Source organism: Dermacentor variabilis, chromosome 6, assembly GCF_050947875.1.
Source record: "Dermacentor variabilis isolate Ectoservices chromosome 6, ASM5094787v1, whole genome shotgun sequence".
Taxonomy (NCBI): domain Eukaryota; kingdom Metazoa; phylum Arthropoda; class Arachnida; order Ixodida; family Ixodidae; genus Dermacentor; species Dermacentor variabilis.
The window spans coordinates 162,046,853-162,067,567 of NC_134573.1; the positions used below are offsets into that span (position 1 = coordinate 162,046,853).

Consider the following 20,715-nt stretch of genomic DNA (forward strand, 5'->3'; position numbering starts at 1 on the left):
GGAGGTCGTGCATGGCCGCGCCAATGAAATTACATCATTTTAAAGTTTGAGTTTAGTTATTGTTTCGCGCTTTGAACATTTCAGTCTGAGTAGATTTAAAACGAAAGGCATGCGCTGTCGGTATACTTTGTTTCATGACGTTTCTTCGTGGGCTTCCATTCTCAAAATTCTGAAGAAGAATTTTGTCAAGAATGTATAATCTGGTATGAACAACTTTAGAGACAGAATGGTATACCAATATAACCAGCACATACCACATGTAATACAGCAGGGCGTGGCATGTAGCATATATATAGCTAAGTATATGCGGAACCTCATGGCGACGGCGACGGCATAAATTAGCAATAATAAATGTAAGCGAGGAGTCGAACGCTTTTAGGAAGATATTCGCTTTATTAAAGGGATGATGCGCATGAAGGCGCATATTTGTTGCAGCGGGGACATTTAATTAGCTTTTGTTGTTTCATTGCGTAATTACGCAGCGAAAAGAGCCGTTAAGTGGTACACATCTGTAGCGGTGCCGGAACCCTCGATCATCTACTGCCACCACAGGGTGGTGGCAGTAGATAGATGGTGGCAGAAGAGGAGGACAAACATTCCGTCTGAACCTTTAAACGACCCAAAGCTTTCGACATAACAGCACGTACCGAGAGGCCCAGCTATTCGCTTGCGCACACAACGATGTTACAAAGCCGTGTGCTCAACAGAGCCAAGTTATATCTTCGCCTTGTCGCCTATTTCCAATCTTCATAACCTCCGGAATAGGACGTGAGACTAATAGTGACAAAATTTTATTTCGCCGTTCTAAGTGCCACATACAAAGCTACGTTCACATCGAAGGTTTTTACAGCGAAGTTGTATAAGGCTAGGTTTTTTTTCAGCGTGCTTAGAAGAGGTTCGCGTAGACCAAGAAATCGACGTCGAGCGATGCTCGCCCGCGCGCTGATAACGTCGGACTATAAACGCTAAAGGGGCCCTTATAGACCGACGGTATGTGTGCGCCTCTCTACTGTGGCGTCGACATCGCCTAGCGCCATTATCAGCAGTTCCGTTCTGGTAGTGCTGTGGATAGGACGCGTATTGTGCGCACCGAGGAAGTGCAGCGTGCCCTTCAAGAGCGACGGCGTCAGCAGAAACGGGAATGGGCGCGAAGGTGGCGAGAAGCCGCCAACGCCGAGCGCGCGTCGGTCGACAAGCCTGGACCGTCGCGAAGCCGCCTTCCGTCCGACGAAGAACAGCAGCGTGCCCCTGACAATCGCCTTCCGAACAGTAACGGCGGCGGCGGAAGGAGACCACCGACGACGAGCGGGCCGCCAGCGCCAAGCGCCTGCGCCGTGCCCGTCGGCACCCCGAAGTATACCGCGAGGTCGATAGGTTCGGCATTCAATGCTATACACGTGCCATTGTACCAACTGCGCGTCATCGGTCATGTATAGACTTGACGTTTGCTAAAAATCTTTCCAGCATCGTCGTTCAGCCCACGTGTCCGTCTACCATAGTGACCATAAAGCGATGATCACTATGGTAACAAAATAAAATAAAAGACGGTAGAATCACGAAGCCACGTGTACGTCTTTATTCAATCAGTACAGTAATCACCATATATTAAATTAATATCGTCATCACTATACACAGCTTCGCTGGTCATCTACCTTCACAGAGTGGAATGGCACTGATGTTTCTTTTTTAATTTGATGTACAAAGGGCGCGCGAGAGAGTGCGCGCCCTTTGTATCGACGGTGAAAGTGCGGATGGTAGCTTTATCGGTCATATAAACCTGTAAATACAGGCATACTAATTAAATTAACAGGCATGGTGTCACGCGCGCCCAAGTCAACGTTAACGCATCTCGCTCGATGAACGCGGAAACTCGCTTCAAAACGCTGCAGTAAGGAAACGCGGAAACTCGCAAATGCAGCATATGGCGCGCTGCAACGATTTTATCGCCCTTGGACTTTACACGGAACCTCACAGCGACGGCGACGCCGACGGCAGAAACGCGCCTGAAGTACCCATATAATTGCTATCGCAACAATAAAAATAATTATGTCACTTTCACCAGGTTGCCAGGCTATGAGCGGCCGGGCATTTACACGGCAACCGCACCGAGTGGGGTGTTCCTTCCTCCCGTAGACGAATCCAGGAAGCCTTCTATGCTATAACCGCGGTCTGCAGATCTGCATGGTGTCATTCTAGACTAGCGTTTGTTCTGTCCATTGCTGGATGCTCCTTGTTCAATTATGTTTGTTCGGTTGAGATAGTTGCATCACATAGCTGAGCTACTTGACTGTGCTCCCCGTTTTGTCTAAGACCAGCAGAGGCCTGGGGAAGCGAGAAGCTACATCATCTGTTGTCGTTCTGGCTGAACGGAAAGGCAGAGAGGTCAGCTAGACGGGCGCCTAGGTTTCAGTTACGGATGGAAAATGGGGTTAAGATATGAAAAGAAATAAAGAAATAATGAAAGAACGAAAGAAAGAAAGAAAGGTGAACGGTACACTCTTCATTTCGCGCCAATTGGACTACTGCTATAAGTGGAACAAATTAATAAAAATTTACCACTTATACCTGGAACCTATAGATGGATGGGTGGATGGATGCAAAACTTTAATGAAGGTCCTGAAGTACGATACTCAGCGCGCTGCGGGCCGCTCCCATGTTGGGACAGTCAGGCCATGCCCGACCGCCGCATCGTGGGCCCTCTGGACAGGCCATAGTTGGGCCCGTCATCGGGGCGTTTGATAGCGGAGAGCCACTTGTCCTCATTGGTTTGTTCCGTGCCTCGCAACGAGGGGCAACGCCAGAGCATGTGGTCTAGGCTAGCGAAGTCACTGCAAGAACTAAGTGTCGGGATAAAGCTTGAGCAGTAAAGCCGGGCTGGGCCCAGCCCGGCTACGAGCCTGTATCTGGATACGAGCCTGTTTGCAATAATCTGAGGGTCAATGCCTGCGCTCTAACTTCTTGTGAGGAAGGGGAAAGTCTCTCCTGCCGAGATAAAAGTGCTGCGTAATTTCATTGTATGTGGTCGGTTGATCTATGTTCACCGCCACTGCGGGCCGGCGGTGGAGTTCTCCATGGTCGCGGAAAGCGAGACCTCACGCCTTGGAGTGGGCCAGCTCGTTGAGGTTCGTGAGGCCTTTCATGATGGATCCCATGCGAGCGGGGAACCACGTGAGAGTGTGGGTGGCGATGCTTTTGCCGTCGAGAATGCGACAGGCTTCCTTACACACGGCGCCAACGCTGAAGGCGCGGGTGGCTGCGCTGGAGTCGCTGAAGATATTGGCATGTTTGTCGTCGAGGAGGGCCAAGGCAATGGCCACTTGCTCGGCCGCACGCGACGACGTGCTTCGTACCAAGGCGGCGTTAACGGTCGAACCCGTGTGGTTGATCGACGCTACCGTGAAATTGTGGAACAATATTAGGGGAGATAGAGAGATGCCAACTTCAAATATATGCTAGGAGTTTAAAAGGGATATAAGTTCAAAACTGTGGATCCGATATGCTCACGTCTTTGTGTTCGTTATAGTGTTATTTCTGATCATTCAAATTCTGAGTTTGTGTAAAACGACCTGCAGTTTCTTTCATAACTCCTTGCGAAGTCACCACCTCTGTTGACAGCAGTGACCGAATTGTGCCGTGATCCCATTGTGCAAAGATGACCCACTGAGGACGTGTGCCAAGGTATAGCTGCCAGATCTTCACTGCTCGCTCGATTACGCAAGAGAGGACGCCAGAAACGCTAAACACATTATGTGCAGCGTAACAGGCGCGTTGCGCAGGCAGTCCTTGGCAAACGCAAAATGAGCGTAGACGCGCGCCAACACGCAGCGTATACGCAACGAGCTTAGAGGTAGCAGTTGACGTTGAACTGTTTCAGGCTTGCATTTAGGATTGCGAGACATACACATACAGGTAAGATTGTTCAGTCCGTTCGCTCGCGATAGGAAACAAAGTGTCGCTGAGTGAAGAGAGTGCGTGCCAAGTGAATGCGAATAATAAACGCAAGGACTAGCTTTTGCCATCAGAACAAATCTCTCTCTCTCTCTCTTCTTGAGCTCCTGATACGCGCGATCGTTGCAAACACGCTCTTACGTAAAAACAGTGGTTTAAGTAGAGAGATAACCAGCTGCTCACTGTTTGAATCGGGATGCGTTTCATTATTACGCTGTGACCACGGTGAATCGTTTACGTGATTTGAAAATTGTTACAGCGCTAACACATGCATCCACAAAGTAACAAGGACGAGACACAGGCGCTGTTAACGACATTCGACATCGACATTTACGACATCGTTTACGACATTCTACAGCCGAGAATGCGTGGTGGCAAGTTTGACGCGCCAACGCGCAAGGACAGAAACACCTTCGCGCATCGCGAATTTGACGAGTATACATTAAATATGCGGGTATATCAGCAACTAATCGTAATGCTCACGTTTCCTTTACGAAATTTTATTGGCCCTAATAAAGGTTCACTTGACTACGTCATAACCTTTACTGCAGCTGTCGTCGTCGTCGCCTATAGCTTATAAGAAGGAGGTCCGACCAAGATATATGCGAGTCTTATAGGGCACGCCAACTTGCGGGCGAAGAAATGACGGGACACGGAAGGTCAACCTGGACCCTATACTACGTGCCGTTAATAGTGTAATCGTGCGCACGCAAACAAATACGACCTGCTGTGTTTGAGATTTGTTAATACGTTTATGCACTTGCTTTGTGTTTGTTATAGCTCGGTATGCTGTCTGTCAACACGTGTTATCATTGTTTACACGCAACCGCTGCCGGGTATCACCGTGCGAGCCTCCTTGTGACTTTGGTGGTGCGTTTGCACTTACACTCTGTCACGACTGAATGAACCACGATTGGGCAGAAATAAATAAGAAAAGTGAAATAAATTTCGTTGTGAAGGGCTCCGGGTCAGCATTGACCAGCTGGAAGCGTTTAACGTGCGCCTAAATCTAGGCCTTTCGTTTTCAAATGACGGGCAGTATATAGCACAGACGGTTTCTCCCTTTTAACAGTTCCTTCGCCCTCCGCGCCGCTCTAAAGCAGCTAGACGTAAAAAACCTCTCTTGTTCGTTGCACAAGATCTTGGGACCATGGTCTCACATATATCACAGGTGTAGAAGGCCACAAAAGCGCTGCTGTGGTTCCGGAACGCAACAGGACCGTCGTTGATGCAGCGCTGATTATTTTCACTACCGCGGTGATGTCGACACTGAACTTTCCCTCCTTCTCTTAATATTTCTCTCCCATTTCTCCAGTGCAGGGTGGCCATCCGGGTTGAGCCCTGGTTAACTTCCGTGATTTTTTTTTCATTAATATTTATCTCGCACTAAATCTAAGTACATGAGTGTACTTGCATTTTGCCACCTCTTACGCCTTACTGGTTCAGCGTGACATGTGTGATCCGGGTGTACGGCGTACGTCAAGTGTGCTCTGTCTGCAAGGCTAAGCCTCGATCCGTGAATAAAATTTCAAAGATATCGGGAATGTAAGAAACACTGTAGGTGCCTTCCTCTCGTTTCTACGGACGGATGATTTCCATATCTTTTCTTTTTATATTCAAATCTACTGCCCTCTCCCCTTCTGCCAGTTCCGAGCGGCGAAACCGAAAGTTAGTTTAGTTAACCCCTTCCTCCTTTCGTCTCTACTTTCTCTCTCCCTCGAACGAAAAGGCTTGGGCGCATTCAAGTATCTCGGGCCTTGTGAGAACACGTGTGATTAAAAAAAAGAAAGAAAGGAAAGAACCAGAAGAACCTTTTCAGAATCGCAGGCTCCACTATCATCACCCTGGGACTGAAACAGCGCTTTCGGTCTTCGTTTTCTTCATTTCTGCACACGTGCTCGCGCTTTCCCACCGGCGTCGCTGATGTTCTCCGGAGCGATCTTTTCGCCTCCATCAGGAGCCGGCTTGGGAACGCTCGGTGAGTCAGGCATGCTCGTACCTTTGCCGCTGCCAATAGCTTCCGTCTCCTCGTCGCGTTGCTAACAGCGTCAGGTTGCCCCTCTTCTTTGTTCTGAAACTTGTTCGTCTTGCGGTCGCCTTGCGTGTGGCAAATGGAAAGCGGGCCGCATTACCGACGCCCTTCGACGACGGCATTTCGGGCGCGCGCACGTCGAGGGGGCAGGCATTTGGCGGCTCCGCAAAACGCCCATTCCAGCCTAGCGGTGGTTGACCGATTGATAATACATAGTATGCACGTGACGTCACATCCGCTGCTGTCGTCTGCTTCCGCTACCTTCCGCCATCTTGGGGAACCTTATCAACAGGCTCGCGCACAGGCCTATAGGTTCCCCAACGTGGCGCCGCCGTAAACCGGAAGACGCGGAGTATCCTTGAATGACGTACGTGCATACTATTTATAGTAATCAGCAGCAGCAGCAGCCTCCTGTTTTCATTCAGACAGCCACTGCGTGACGAAGGCATCTTTTGCCAGATGATTACCACTTGCGCCTGCAAATATCCTAATTTCGTCATCCCACCTAATTTTCTGCCGTCCTCGACTGTACGCTTCCTTTCCCTTGGTACCCACTCTGTAATTAGAATGCTCCGCCGGTTGTCCATCTTACGCATTAAAGGACCTGCTCAGCTCCATTTTTTTGTTTTTTAATGCTAACTATAGAACACCGTATATCCCCGTTTTCTCTCTGATCACCACTCTTTTCCTGTCTCTTAACCTGACGCCTAAAATTTTTTGTTTGTTCCATCGCTCTTTGCCGTGAATGCTTTCCACCACTAAATAGTTACTGATAAATCATATAAACTTTTTCGCGTTTATATACAAAACCATGAAAAAGACGGCTTCGATTTCTGGAATAATCTCGCTAACTACAGACCTATTTCACTTACATCTGTACCATGTAAAGTTATGGCGCATATAATATACACGCATCTCTATAGTTAATTTTCTTGAATAAAGCAACTTCTTCACAGCTATGCAGCATGGATTCCGTAAAAACTTCTCCTGTGACACTCAGCTTATCCTCTTCACTAATGGCCTACATCCCAATTTAAATTCTGTTTTTTTTAACAGACTGTATATTTCTTGACTTTTCTAAAGTGTTTGACAAAATGAACCATGCATTGATTCTTCATAAATTAAACGTTCTAAACATAGACCCTTCCGTAATCGATTGGAGTCGCGCGTTTCTGACATCACGTGTTCAATTTGTAACCACTAATGACGCTAACTCACCTTTAGGTCCAGTTGACTCCGGTGTCCCGCAAGCGTCCGTGCTCGGTCCTTTATTATCCCTAATTTATATTAATGACTTGCCCACTAACGTTTCCTCGAACATTTTTGTATTTGCGGGTGACTGCGTCTTGTATCGTAATATAACTAATACCTAAGATATTCTAACAATTCAGGAGGATGTAAATAACATAAATGAGTGGTGTCGTACGTGGCGCATGGAATTAAACATTAAAAAGTGTGAGACTACGAGGATTTCACGTACTAGCGTGATCTGCCCCACCTATACGCTAAATAACATCCCACTAGAATTTGTAACGTCATACCGATGCTTGGGGGTTTACATTGCCGGCAGTCTATCCTGGAAAACTCATATTGATCACATAACCTCTAAGGCCACTTGTATCTATCTATCTATCTATCTATCTATCTATCTATCTATCTATCTATCTATCTATCTATCTATCTATCTATCTATCTATCTATCTATCTATCTATCTATCTATCTATCTATCTATCTATCTATCTATCTATCTATCTATCTATCTATCTATATATCTATCTATCTATCTATCTATCTATCTATCTATCTATCTATCTATCTATCTATCTATCTATCTATCTATCTATCTATCTATCTATCTATCTATCTATCTATCTATCTATCTATCTATCTATCTATCTCACTTATGTCTTTTCCATAATATCTACTACCACAACGCGCATAGTTACGTCCTATCTTTGTTCAACCGCCACCATACATTCCATCTCGCTTTGACCACCGCCAAAAGGTAAACATTACGCACTGCAACACCATCGGCTTTTCATATTCATTTCTTCCCCAAACGAGCAAAGATTGGAATAACTTATCCGCATTACTTACAAGCATCACTGACACGAATAACATTAAAACCACGCTTGAAAGTTTCATGTTAAAATTAATGTTGTAATTGCTTGTTCTGCAGAATAACTGCTCTTATGGCATAATCTTAAGTTACGCCTTGCATTTTTATATGGTATGGTTTCTTTTTTTCTTACGCCATGTATTTTTGCCACGCTTTCCAAGTTTCTATTTACCATTCTTATTATTTTATTGTATTGTATACCATGTTTTGCGATGTCTTGCCATGTTTTTCTTCTTTTTATGTATTATATCAGGTAACTATTTAACACTTCCGGGACAATTCTCTTTTATTCTTTTTTGTTGTTGCCTTCCTTCCTTATCTTTTTTGTTCTTTTTATTAATTATTGACTTCCACGTACTTAGCTCCGACGCTTTCTTCGAAAGTTATTGCTTCTTTGTACTTGTAATTTTCTTCTATAATCAACTATTGTGTGATTAGATTAGCCTCTGACCTTGCCCCTCCCCTCTGCAATGTACAACCGTACCTTGAGGGTATAATAAATAAATGAAGAAATAAAGAAATAAATAAACTTTAGAGGATAATGAAAAGAAAAAAAAAGAAAAGCATATATGTAGTGTCTTGTAGCTAGCACCAGTTTTGCTGTGGCTATTGAAACGCAGTTTGCAGATTGAAGAATTAATTTTACTTCTACGTGAGCTCAACGCAGAAGGCTTGTTTCTTATAACTGGACACACCAAAAGCGTGTGACTGTAGTCCACTCAGGGATAAAATGTCATTGAGAGTTTGAGAAATAGGTGACCCAAATTTAGGACACCTGCAGCCGTACTAGAGAACGCAGAAGGGGTACACAAATCACAAGTGGAGGACACCGACTTTTGGGCAGTCAGAAATGAATGACGGGATTTACCGTTCTAAAGTAGCACATGGGCGGTGAGAGACGGCGTAATTTGGTGCTCGGTGTTAATTTCAGCGCTTTCCTTCTTTATTTTTTATAACGTGCGCCCGAAATCTAAGCACATGAGCGTTTTGTGCATTCCGCCTCCATCGACTTGCGGCCGCCGCAGACGTGAATCGCACCCGCGACCCGGTGCTCGGCAGCTGAAATTCATAAACGCCAAGCCACCGCGGCAGGGGGGTCACGAAGTCGATTGCACATGCTATCTTTATGCATTTTTAACGCCATCTATGAAAACAAGTCTGAGCGTCCGTAACTTCACGTTTTTTGTACAACGATCAAAGTGAACACCCTTGCCTTGCACTTTAAATCGTTGTCATGGCCAGGCTGTCAGAGAGATACGCAGATGAGAGAGAGGCCGAAGAACTGAAACGGAGATTCGCGAAACTTCAAGGTAATGCGCCAATTTGCGTAGTTAATATACATTTAGCTAAACATTGGCTAATTCAAGGCCATTTGAAGCGCAGCTGTTCGATAGCGGTGGGGAGCAGCTGCGTTTCGCTTGCGCTGGAATGAAACGAGCGAACGCAATTACAGCTGGCTAACTGCGTTGCGCAGTAAATGAACTGTGCGCCTCTCCCTAGACATCCCCTTTATTCTAACCACCTTGCTTACTATTTAACATTCTGACTTCTGCCGCTGACATGAAAAGGTAACACGCCACTTATATAGTCCTATTCAAATTTTGACATCTTCAGTCATTGTTATTTGAATACCGGCTCGGTCTGCCTGCTCGCCATTACTGGCAAATGCGAGTCGTTCGAAATGTACTGAAGGAAAAAAAAAATTAAAACTGGACGCGAGAAAGGGACGCAGTGCTTCTGTCGTGTTCCTGTCTTGTGATCTCATTCGAAAATTCTGCGCTTCTTTGTTATTCTACTTTTTTCAAGCAACGACCCCCTTATCTTGACGCCCTCATTATATACAGCAAAACCCACGATTATAGAGAAGACAAAATTAATATTCTCGCACTGATTACAGTTCACGTTTCACGCCAAGCCTTGTCAATAATTTTTCACCAATATAGATCTGCTTAACACGCCGCACCGAACATTTTTTCCTGTGTTGCGATGATGAGATCAAGTTGTGTTGGTTTAAATACGAATTATATACGCGCGCCCTTTGAGGGTGGACCGTGTTGTAAGTAAGCTTGCCCTCACGGTCTGAGCGCGTGACTCGCCCTCGTCCTTTGAGCCCAGAATTCGCCTGTGCTTCGTAGGTCCGCCATGCTAGGCGAGCGCTGGCTGACCGCGTGGGTGTTGCTCGCCGCCGCGCTGTGGCCCCGGTACGCGGCGATCCCGGAGGAAGGCGACCCCGGCAACATCCAGGAGGGCCCGACATTCGAAGAGCTCGAAGACCTCCGCAGCCGCTACAGCGCCGTCCAGATATCTAGGGACTCCGAGTACGTTCGCAGCTTGTGACACTCACGCGGATGCTGTTCGAATAGCCCCTCGTGGAGACACCATTTGACGTAACTTTGCTAACCCGCTAAACTATAACGCGTCAAGGATAACAAGACTGCCTTTTGACGATGGGTAACAGCTCACCTGTCAAAATGTCGGACAAACTGCCCGGGGCACGTTGTCCCCCCCCCCCCCCCCCCTAGTTTATCCAACATTTATTCCATTGTTTCTATCTGTCGGCACACATCTCGAATTCAGATTCCCGTATTTAAAAGTGGGCTTCCATTTGGAGCACTTCCTCAACTACAACCAGTAGGGAGCCTTCATGCAAATTCACAGCCTCCGAGATCTGGCATAGCGGGCTGTCAAAGTCAGAGTGCTATGCCATACGTCAGACGTCATACGATTCTTGCTTACGAACTTATTTGTAGCATTATTTGCACAAGGTACGGTAGAGTTAGTCAGCAATGCGTTTTAAGCAGCTAAGAACGCACTCACTACGCTCATGAGGAAAACTACTTAATATGTTTTTCCAGAGGGCAACTATACTTATGTAGCAGTAAACATGCGTTTTTCCTCGCCTACCACTGACACTGTGGCATTAAAGTGAGAGAGATGAAAACACCCTGCACAAAGGCGACGACCTTCCTCTCATTCTTTTTTTGTAGACTCCACACTTAATTTTTTTCCATTATTACAATGTGTGAACATGGTGACAACGATCGCAAAAAGTCAAAGAACTGCACTCAGTAACGTGCTGTTATAGAAGGCGCTTTGCTTGCATGCGTTTGTGCACGCGCAACATTTCGCTTCTTTGGCGCGGGTGACTTTATGCCTGGTAAAAAATTTGCGATAATATGAACCGTGTATCGCGAAGTTATAGGTCAATCGGCTAGCACCATCGGGAAACCTATGTTACGCCTTATGTGCAGAATTGAAGCTATACTATGCGTCCCTAGCCGGAGTCTGTCGCAAGTGGATCGACTAATCATTACGGCTGTTCGAATAATGAAATTTTCGAATCTAATAGAATATCGAATATTTTCTCTTTACTAAACAATGTGAAGCATAAAGTATTGTGTGGGCTCAGTTGTGTGTGTGTATATATATATATATATATATATATATATATATATATATATATATATATATATATATATATATATATATATATATATACTGGTACGAAGAGAGATGGTTCTGTGCATTGCTGTGTAGACTATCGGCGCCTGAACAGGATCACTTGCAAGGACGTCTACCCTGTCCCGCGCATAGACGACGCGATTGACAGTCTGGAAGGCGCAGAAGTCTTTTCATCTCTAGATTTGCGCTCAGGGTATTGGCAAGTGCCCATGGCAGACGCCGATTGGCCGAAGACAGCTTTTGTCACACCCGACGGCTTATACGAATTTGACATAATGCCTTTGGGCTTTGTACTGCGCTCACAACTTCCGAGTGAATGATGGATACAGTTCTACGCGGCTTGAAGTGGCACACATGCATCTGCTATCTTGACGACGTTGTAGTCAGTGGTGGTTAGTGGTACCGCGCAGTCTGCGTTCCGAAATATGCGCTGCTCTCCAGGCCGATCCACAGTGTGCAAACTCGGGAGTTTTCAAAACGCACCAGTGCCTACGACAGCGGTACTACTGGCGAGAGACGTACAGCTACGTTCAGAAGTTCGTTCGCCGCGTGTTGTATGTGCAAGTGAAAGCGTAGGCTGGTGGGGGCGGCATAGGTGAGCCGGCGATGGTGGTTCAGTATTGCGTGCGCAAGGGAGAAAAACGGGCAGGAAGCGCGCCGCCTTCCGTCGCGCGCGATACATTGGAGCTGGAGTGGGGGAAGGTGGAATGGACGGGGGACTGTGATTTCTGAATCTGTGGCTGCGGAATGTGTTTATTTGCCTTGTTTGGCGCGTTATATACAGTGACTTTTTCTTACATACGTAGATTTATTGTAGACGTATACGTATATTTAAATATCTTGTTGCGAGGTTTTGTGTATACGTGCAGTGAACTTTGTTTCCAGTGACACGTTTTTGCCCTTTATCAAGCTGTATCTTCGCACTTGTATATTCAATTGTATCATCGCATTTGTAATGTACGAGGGCGAGTCAAATGAAAGTGAGCCAACCAACCCGGAGCAATAATGGTTCTTTTCGTTATCTGCGAGGCATGCGCGTAGCACACAGGCATCTCTCATTTACAAGTGACGTGCAGGTGTGAGTATAAATGTTCTTTAATGCTCTCATACATACATTGGGTTGAACATGGTTGCGTGACATAATGGACACTCTATAAAGTTGAATAGCGTGGTGTCGTGAGGTCTTTGACAGCTAAAGGTGTTTACCAAAAAGGAATTAGTCGCCGTATGGCTGTCGTGTACGTTCAACATTGCATTTTATTGGACACTGTGAAGCGTTGGAGCAAATGGTAAAAAAAAAAGGATGTGAAAGTTGCAAAGACGATACAAGACCGGGCCAAAGCCACCATGCAATCACCCCCAACACAATTGCAAAGGCTGATGAGCGGATTAGAGAAGAACGGAGGATAAGCATCGATGAATTGGTAGGGCGTGTGAACATCAGTCACGGTTCGGGTCACACCATAATTCATGAACATCTCGGTTATCGGCTCTTGTGTGCGCAATGGGATGCCCAAGATGTTGAACCACCGCCAGAAGACGGAGAGGTTCGGCGCTGCCTTGACTAATCTAATCCGGTGACACAATGAGGGTGACTACTTTTTGTCTTCAGTTGTGACCGGGGACGAATCATGGTGCCACTACTACGAGCCTGAAACAGGACGGTAAAGCTTACAGTGGAAACATTTGAATTCACCAGCCCCAAAGAAAGCAAAGCCCGTCATTTCTGCCGGAAAGGTGTTGTTGACTTTTTTTTTTTCGATCGTCAGAGGCCATCATTGATCGAACTTACTAAACCTGCAGAGATTATAAATTGTTTCCGATATTGTGGAACGCCAGATCGGCTCCGTGTCGCAATCAAGAATAAACGAAGTGGAAAGTTGACGAATGGCGTCATCTTTCTCCACGACAATGGCCGTCCCCACGTCGCTGATATGGTTAATACAAAACTGGGAAAGTCCAATTGGGAAACGCTGCAACATTCGCCATAAAGTCCAGGCCTGTCGCCTTGCGACTTCTATATTTTGGGGCAATTGAAAAAAAAAGAAAAAAAAAACAGCTCAAGGGAACCAGATTCGTGTCGGACGATGACGGGAAATAGTCAGTTACAGATTTTTTTGAAGCAACAACCAAATGAGTTTTATGAGACGGGATTCACGTGACTCGTTAGTCAGTGGGACAAATGTCTAAATGCTCATGGAGACTACTTTTAAATAAGGTATCCCGTTTGCCATATATTAGCATTCGCACACTTTCATTTGAATCGCCCTCGTATATTTTGCATAACGGCTTTTTATATGTGCTCTCTGTTGCGACTATAACATCGGTGCAATTACAATACACTACCATTGATTGCATTGTTGACAACACAGTTGAACAAAGGACAGCATCACTGAGATTTTTCTCTGGCCGTTGCACATGTACAAAAATGTAAACAAGGTTCTTGAATGACAAAGTTTCGTTAAAATATTTGTCCTCAACTTGTTCATTTCATGGTCTTTACATTTTTCATATCAGCGGCATGCACTGCTTTGATGGTTTCAATCTGATATAGTTCTAAAGTTCGCGTGATGTTTTCTTTACTTATTAAATGGAGAGAAAACATGGAAGCTTTATGTCAGTTATTTCGGGCACAATGTTTGAGAAAGAGTATATTTTTGTATGAAAAAAATACATATTTTACTTGTCTTGACATTGCGTGGCGTTGAAGAATTCGTTTGCAGCATCTTTGGCAATGCAGTTATTATTAATGTATTTGATGTTTCGACAAATTCTATAAGAAGGACGCCGAGCTGGAACGTGAGCGCCCCCCACCCCCCGAACGAAATTTCTGGCTACGCCACTGATATATAGAATGAAAAAGAAACGAAAGAATGAAAGAACACGGGAAGAGCACGCCACCATGCAGGAGCACGTAGATTGTTGTGTACTTTGAAGGAAGGAGCGTGATGGTACATCACTTCACATTGTTTCGAAGACTTGCAAACGCGCTGAGAGTGACCAAATGCTAGTGTGATTTGTCTAAACCGATACGGCAAACATGAGACATTCTAAAAGTAAGGCTTTCTTTTTCAATGGCTGCAGATTATTCAGCAGCGGTTGTACGCCCCATGTGTTCTCCCAGGAACTGGTGCCACTGCGCGGCAATTCCACGACACCCCCGCAGCAATATAATTCAGAGCAGCTTTCACAGGCACCGGTCTCTTTCCTTCGAGATCTTCGAAGTGTTTTTTCGGAGTCTCGAATATTAGAACATAACTAATATACGACAATTTCGGATACCGAATTCCGGAATCGAATGCGAATCTAGCAAGGGCTATTCAATTTGTATTTTTTTTTTAATTTCTAATGTTTCGGGCACCCTTAACTAAGGATGCTTTATGACATTCGAAAACTCAGTAACGTTTCTTTTATACCCGCCCAGGCATATCAAGAGAGACCTGTCGCGTGTCTTGGTCTTGGCACAGCAGGGTGATCTGGACACCGAGGAAACAACGTTTTACTTTATGAGGTTTGCCATTCAAATACGCCATTGTCTTTACTTTATATGCAACTAACGCATATGTCGGATTATTCACGTGCCATGAACGTGTCGCAGGAGTCACGTTTTCAGTTCCGCAACAATCTTGCATCTGATGTCGACTGAGAGATGCGGGAGCATTCTCAAAAGCACACATAGGGCAGTATATTTCTGTCTAGTTCCGTTTGACTACTTAAAATGTAACTTATATGTTGTGCATCGGAAAGAGGAAAGAAAGAGATAATAAATAAAAAGAAAATTCTCGGTGGAGTTCTTCGCAAGATACTAAGGGCTTTTCATACGAATCCTCACAAATTTAGTACTTCTCAGACAGCTTATAGTTACGGCTCGCCAAACGTTGAAATTCGCAACCATAGTTGTGTGCAAAATCGCCTCAAATTACTCGAGCTTCTCATAAGCCGCCGGCTGCATGTTTGACATGTTTTCGGTGGCATGCTCCAGCGATCAGTCGGCCACCCAGAGAACCAATTAACCATTGTGATGCGATGCGCGGATATTAGCAATATTAGGTGAGTACTACTTTTATATACGGCGGAGAGTCGGGGTACTTTATGCAATTAGTATTGTAGTTACTCATGTTTACAAGATTATTTTCTTTTACTTGATATTGGACATCCCTTTTGAAGCATTACGATTCCTAGAGGAATCACTCAACGAGAACTTTCTGTGAATGTTGTAATGATTCCGGCAAAGGCAGTGACAGCTGGCGGTGCATAGGCGGGAAGATTCAGTACTCGTCGCTGTGCCCCTAGAGGCTAGAGAACGAAGGACCACATTTTAATGAAGTGTCCGATTCTCTTCAAGTACAAGTGCACGAGGAGAGCGCTGAGATATAAGAATCATTGCAATTTAAATTATCAGAAAGGGAGATTGTTACCAATAGGCAAATACAGAGATAAGGAAGAGGAGGCTAGAACATTGCCGGAAAGAGGCAACAGAATATGTATGTGTATGCAGGAAAGAAATTCACGTAAATTCCTTTTATCACACTTGTCACCTTCCCGACACAAAGGGACATCCTTAAAATAAGTATTCATTGCCTTCTCCCTGAGATTACAGCACTTCTGCTGAATAACATTGCAGATACTTGGTAGAAGTTATGTGCCTTCGAGTAGTTTCTCAAAGATAACGCGTTCTATTTACTTGAAGGCACACAGTGATGTCTTGCGCGACGTGAAATTGAATCTCCCACTCTGCCGCTTAGCAGTAGCTTGCTGCTGAGACGATGGCGCCATCTGTGCTGCTTCACAGGATGCACGACTACGACGACAACAACCAACTTGACGGCCTGGAGCTGATGCAGGCGTTCGACCACCTTCTTGAGCACAACAATGAGACATCGAGCGAGACCAAGTTGGTCGGTAAGCGACACCTAACTTTGCCAGACACGGTTGGGGCGCACCGCTATCCACGGGCGAAGGTTACAAGGTGAAAACATGCAGCAAAGTCGCCGCTACTGGAAATGTCACCCGACAGACTATTTAGTTAAGTGGACAGACGTGTCGCCTTGAATAGTAATCGCCGTTTCTAGGGCTCGCTGACAATAAAGTGCCATCATTCAGCATGTGCTGGCTCCAACATAAAAAACAAAGAAAGAAACCAGCGCAGGACAAAACGCAGCCGTAGACAAAATACAAGAGAAAAAGAACGGAAACAGCATGGACTCCGGTCAACTTTTTTCTTCTATATATGTACGAGTTTTGCTTTCCGTCAGTTAATATTTCATGTGCGGCGCAGAATGTATATTGGCCAGCCACGTCCCCGTATGCGTGTCTGGATACACCATCCCCGGTGTCTGTAACACATTAGTCGCCTTACTGCTGTCTGGTGAGCATACTTCCCTGTTGAAAGAATCAATTCTGCAGTGAAGCACGCTTTTAAGGTAATCACGCGTTTACTGTACGGCTTTTTATGCCCAGTGCTTTCCTGAATCCTTTTTCCGTTTACTTTGCAGAAGTGCTGAAGTAACAGCATAGGCAGTTGAAAACACGTAATGAAAAAGCTTGCACTGCTACTATTCCAGCTTTGCAGAGCGCGCTCACAATGACTCGGTGCTAGCTGTTGTGCCCAGAGTATAGACCATAGACTATAGCTTAGTAGGCATTCTTATATAAACGCAGAAAAAGTAACGTTGCTTTTGATGAGCTGCGCCGAACATGGTTGTTACATGTTCTGTCCCAGCTGCCTACCGTGGACCAAGTTAGTCTTACTTAATTTTCTTTTCTTTTTTTTGGAGTGAGGTCCTCTACAGGGATAAAACCCTGTAGGTTGTTAGCGGCAACATGAAGAAGCCCCTAGTATATATTCTGTTGTTCCTAATTAAATAGTTTGTAATTATTAATTACTGACTTCCATATTATTACAATTACGGAAGGTGTGCAACACTTAGGTTATAGTGCTGAACACACACGAAGACACATTTTTATTTGCGGCACGCTTTCTCCTGTGTGGATACGTTTTCCGCATTTTCAAGAAAGCCCGCGAAATATAAAAGAAGTCATTTGGCTTCCAGCTTGCGTGCCGCAGTAGTGCTGCCCTCTAACACGCTGCGAACGAACTGATTCCTTCCGCGCAGGGCCTCCGATATCGGGCAGCGCGCGTGCTTCCTGATCTCGGAGGCTATAGTTAAATGAACCAATTCTCTCATTGACACGACATGTGGCCGTTTTTTTTTTTTTTTTTTGTGCTGGCTGCTACGTTCGTAAGCACGTTTGGTTTGGCCTAACGTTGCTAAGTGATAACGTGCGCTGCGAATTTTGACGACCTGAGTTTTGTAGGCTGCCTGTACTGTTGTCACAAAAAGGTCGTGCGCTCAGACACGAGGCTCGCCACTATCGCAGGAATTTCGCGCTCTTATCAAGATGAACGCCCTGTAAAAACGCGATGCAACCGCCGAATTATTCAATGGAGCATGTTTAATTTCTTCGCTACGTGTTTTCTTTTTCTTTTTTGAACGCCACACACGTGAAAGATAGCGGGCCACAACTAAGTGCAAATTATATTGTAGAATGTGTTCTAAAACCTATAGTATCGAAATGTCTGTGGTAAATATACGAGTTGAAAAGTTAGTTATTGATAATGCAAGACTGGGGATTAATTAAGAACACAATAACGCTGTAGTCTTCTTCAGCTGGCTGGTAGCAATACGTACTCGGTTTTAAAGGCACAGGAGGCATCACTTCTTTAAAACTCGACGCATGCGCGATAGCTGGGCCAGCACCTATATAAACTGGCCTTTTACGTCTGCACGTCTGCCCAGAAACGTCATCGTCGTCGCGCGCTAATTGAAAGACGAAATATTCCGTCTTGTTTCAGCCGGCCGCACACACGAAGCATTGTGCCGTGCAGCCCGCACCGTGGATCTCAAGCTATTGCGTTTAACACTTCGCCGACTGTCACAGACGTCGTAGTTGAAGGTTCCGGATTATTTCGGCCAGCTCTGGTGAACCCCAATCTAAGCACACGTGCATTTTCGCATATCACCTCCTTTTCCAATTCCCATTCTCTCTACCCATACGAAATGAAGTTAAATATGGATGTCGAGAAATTCCATACGTACAATGCAATAGCGGGTACAAAACAAATTAAAATGAAACGAAATGGTACTTTCCAGTACACCTCAACGCGCTAATTGTGTAGAAATCTAATTAGGGCAAAAAATTTTCGGTACGGTATGCATTGAGTCGTAAGGTTTGCTCAGCGAGGGCAGAAGGGCCTTGCATAGACGTTTGTTGACTTGAGCCATGATTTTGAATTTGTGCTTTTGAAGCTTGTCCGTGACATGCGTTAGCTTTTTGCTAAATCTTCATGGGATTACTAATGAACACTGATGAGTTGACTGAGTTGTAATGACGTCAACTGAAGCTGTTCACAAGATTGTAATCGAAGCGCATTTGACTTCATTCTGTTGGTTATGAATAGGCTACGAATAGCCGGCCTTGGTAGGGAACTTGGGAACTCGTGAACAGCATCACGAAACCATAGCCACTGAGATACCGCGGTAGGTTACCGTGCCTTCTTTTTATAGGGGATACGGAGAGAGTCGCGAACAGCTACATCAACTTGTTAAACCTGAATGATACCCAAAGAAGGCCATTCAGGCCACGCGCAGCCTGTGGGTTTGGATGTCTTGAGATACCTGCTCCTTAGACTGTCTGTCGGCATGTTGTAGACTGCCTTGGTCTAGACTCGTTTTTTGTCTGTAGAAAGTACGCAGACTTCCGAACAGCTTCATGGCGATAAGTCTACAGACGACTGTCTACTGAACGTGTAAATCTTAAGTGTACATCTACAGGCTGTCTGTTGACATTCTGTAGATGTCACAGATAGCAACACCAAGAAGAGGTCTACAGACTTTCTGCAGAGTATCTAAATATGATTTCGTAGAGATCGTCATCCCGAAGACGTCATCAGATTGCTTGGTAACTAAGTGGGTGATGTGTATGTTTCTTTTTTCCCGGCATTCCGACGTGCTTCAGCGATGGTGGACAACTTGCTGACCGTGGACGTCAACGACGATGGCCTCGTGTCCTTTCCCGAGTGGCTGTCGTATATCCGGAACGTGAAGTCCAAGGAAAACAACGAAAACGGCGGTGGCGTCGCAAGCCACGAGACAGCGAAGCACTCTCATTCAGAGCAGTGACCCGAAGGGAAAAAAAAAAAAGCTGGCCAGATCTCGTTCTCCGCCATGCATCTTCATGCCTGCACAAAGCCCGAACGAACCTTTATTCACTTCAAAATACGCCGGCAGCATGGAAACTAAACGCAACACTACGAAGTCATGCTCGTCAAAGTGTGGACGGTGACGTCAGGCCCCTTGCATCTTTGTTTGCAAAGTTGTTGTGTCAAGGTTCAGCCGCATCCGCTGTTACGCGGAAACTTTCGAGGGACCGTATTGGTGCCTCCGCCTTCTTCTTTTTTTGTTTGTGTCCAACCTTCACTAAGTCAATGTTGCAGTGTAACATACTTGTAATGCCGGCGAAGGCAGCGTGTGACCACAACCCCTTCTCTCTTTCCTCCACGAAGAGCAGGCGGAGTTGGTTGTTTTTGTTCATAAGGGCTACAAGAGAAGGACATGTGCTTGTGTTTTTCATTCTGAAAAACAGACACGTGTATCTTGATTTCATACCACACGATCCTGACCATGTTCAAGATTTGAACAAAGTTTCAGTCCACGCGCATATTTTGAGTGTTTCAATGCTTGGTGGAATTTAAGTACTACCTTCCTGCCACGGGAAGCTTACATGGATAGGTGATGGCCTTATTCCGTCTCTTTATACGAATGCCTCCCCGCAACGAACAAAGCGAGAGAGGCGGACCGAAGGGGCTTTGTTTGCCTCTTTCGTGACGAGTACAGAAAAAAAAATGTTATAACAACATCATTGTACAAATCTGCAAACTACTGCATAGTCCGAGCATTATAAATGCAGTTGACATCAATTTTCTCGGAAAGAAAAGAAAAACGTCCTAGTTGTACCGAATTTTTGGGAGCCGTACCGCGATTTCTCCGTAAGGAGAGCGTACAGAGAAACGGTGTTGCGTCGTCTTCGGATTCGTGAACCATACACGTTTGTACCAGAAAGAAGTAATAAGTTATTGCAATGATCACTTAT

The 20,715-nt window shown here is 45.4% G+C and overlaps 1 protein-coding gene across 3 annotated transcripts in view; it reads left to right on the forward strand.

The window, feature by feature from the left end:
- The window catches only part of LOC142585622 (longistatin-like), a 155,638-nt gene extending 135,287 nt beyond the window's left edge, over positions 1-20,351 (forward strand). For all 3 annotated transcript variants that reach the window (XM_075696532.1, XM_075696530.1, XM_075696531.1), the window contains 4 exons: positions 10,236-10,418; positions 14,987-15,073; positions 16,355-16,464; positions 19,582-20,351. In XM_075696532.1, the coding sequence (XP_075552647.1) occupies positions 10,243-10,418; positions 14,987-15,073; positions 16,355-16,464; positions 19,582-19,745 (537 nt within the window). In that variant the 5' untranslated portion in view covers positions 10,236-10,242 and the 3' untranslated portion in view covers positions 19,746-20,351. The remainder of the gene's footprint in view (positions 1-10,235; positions 10,419-14,986; positions 15,074-16,354; positions 16,465-19,581) is intronic.
- The last annotated feature ends 364 nt before the right edge of the window (positions 20,352-20,715 follow it).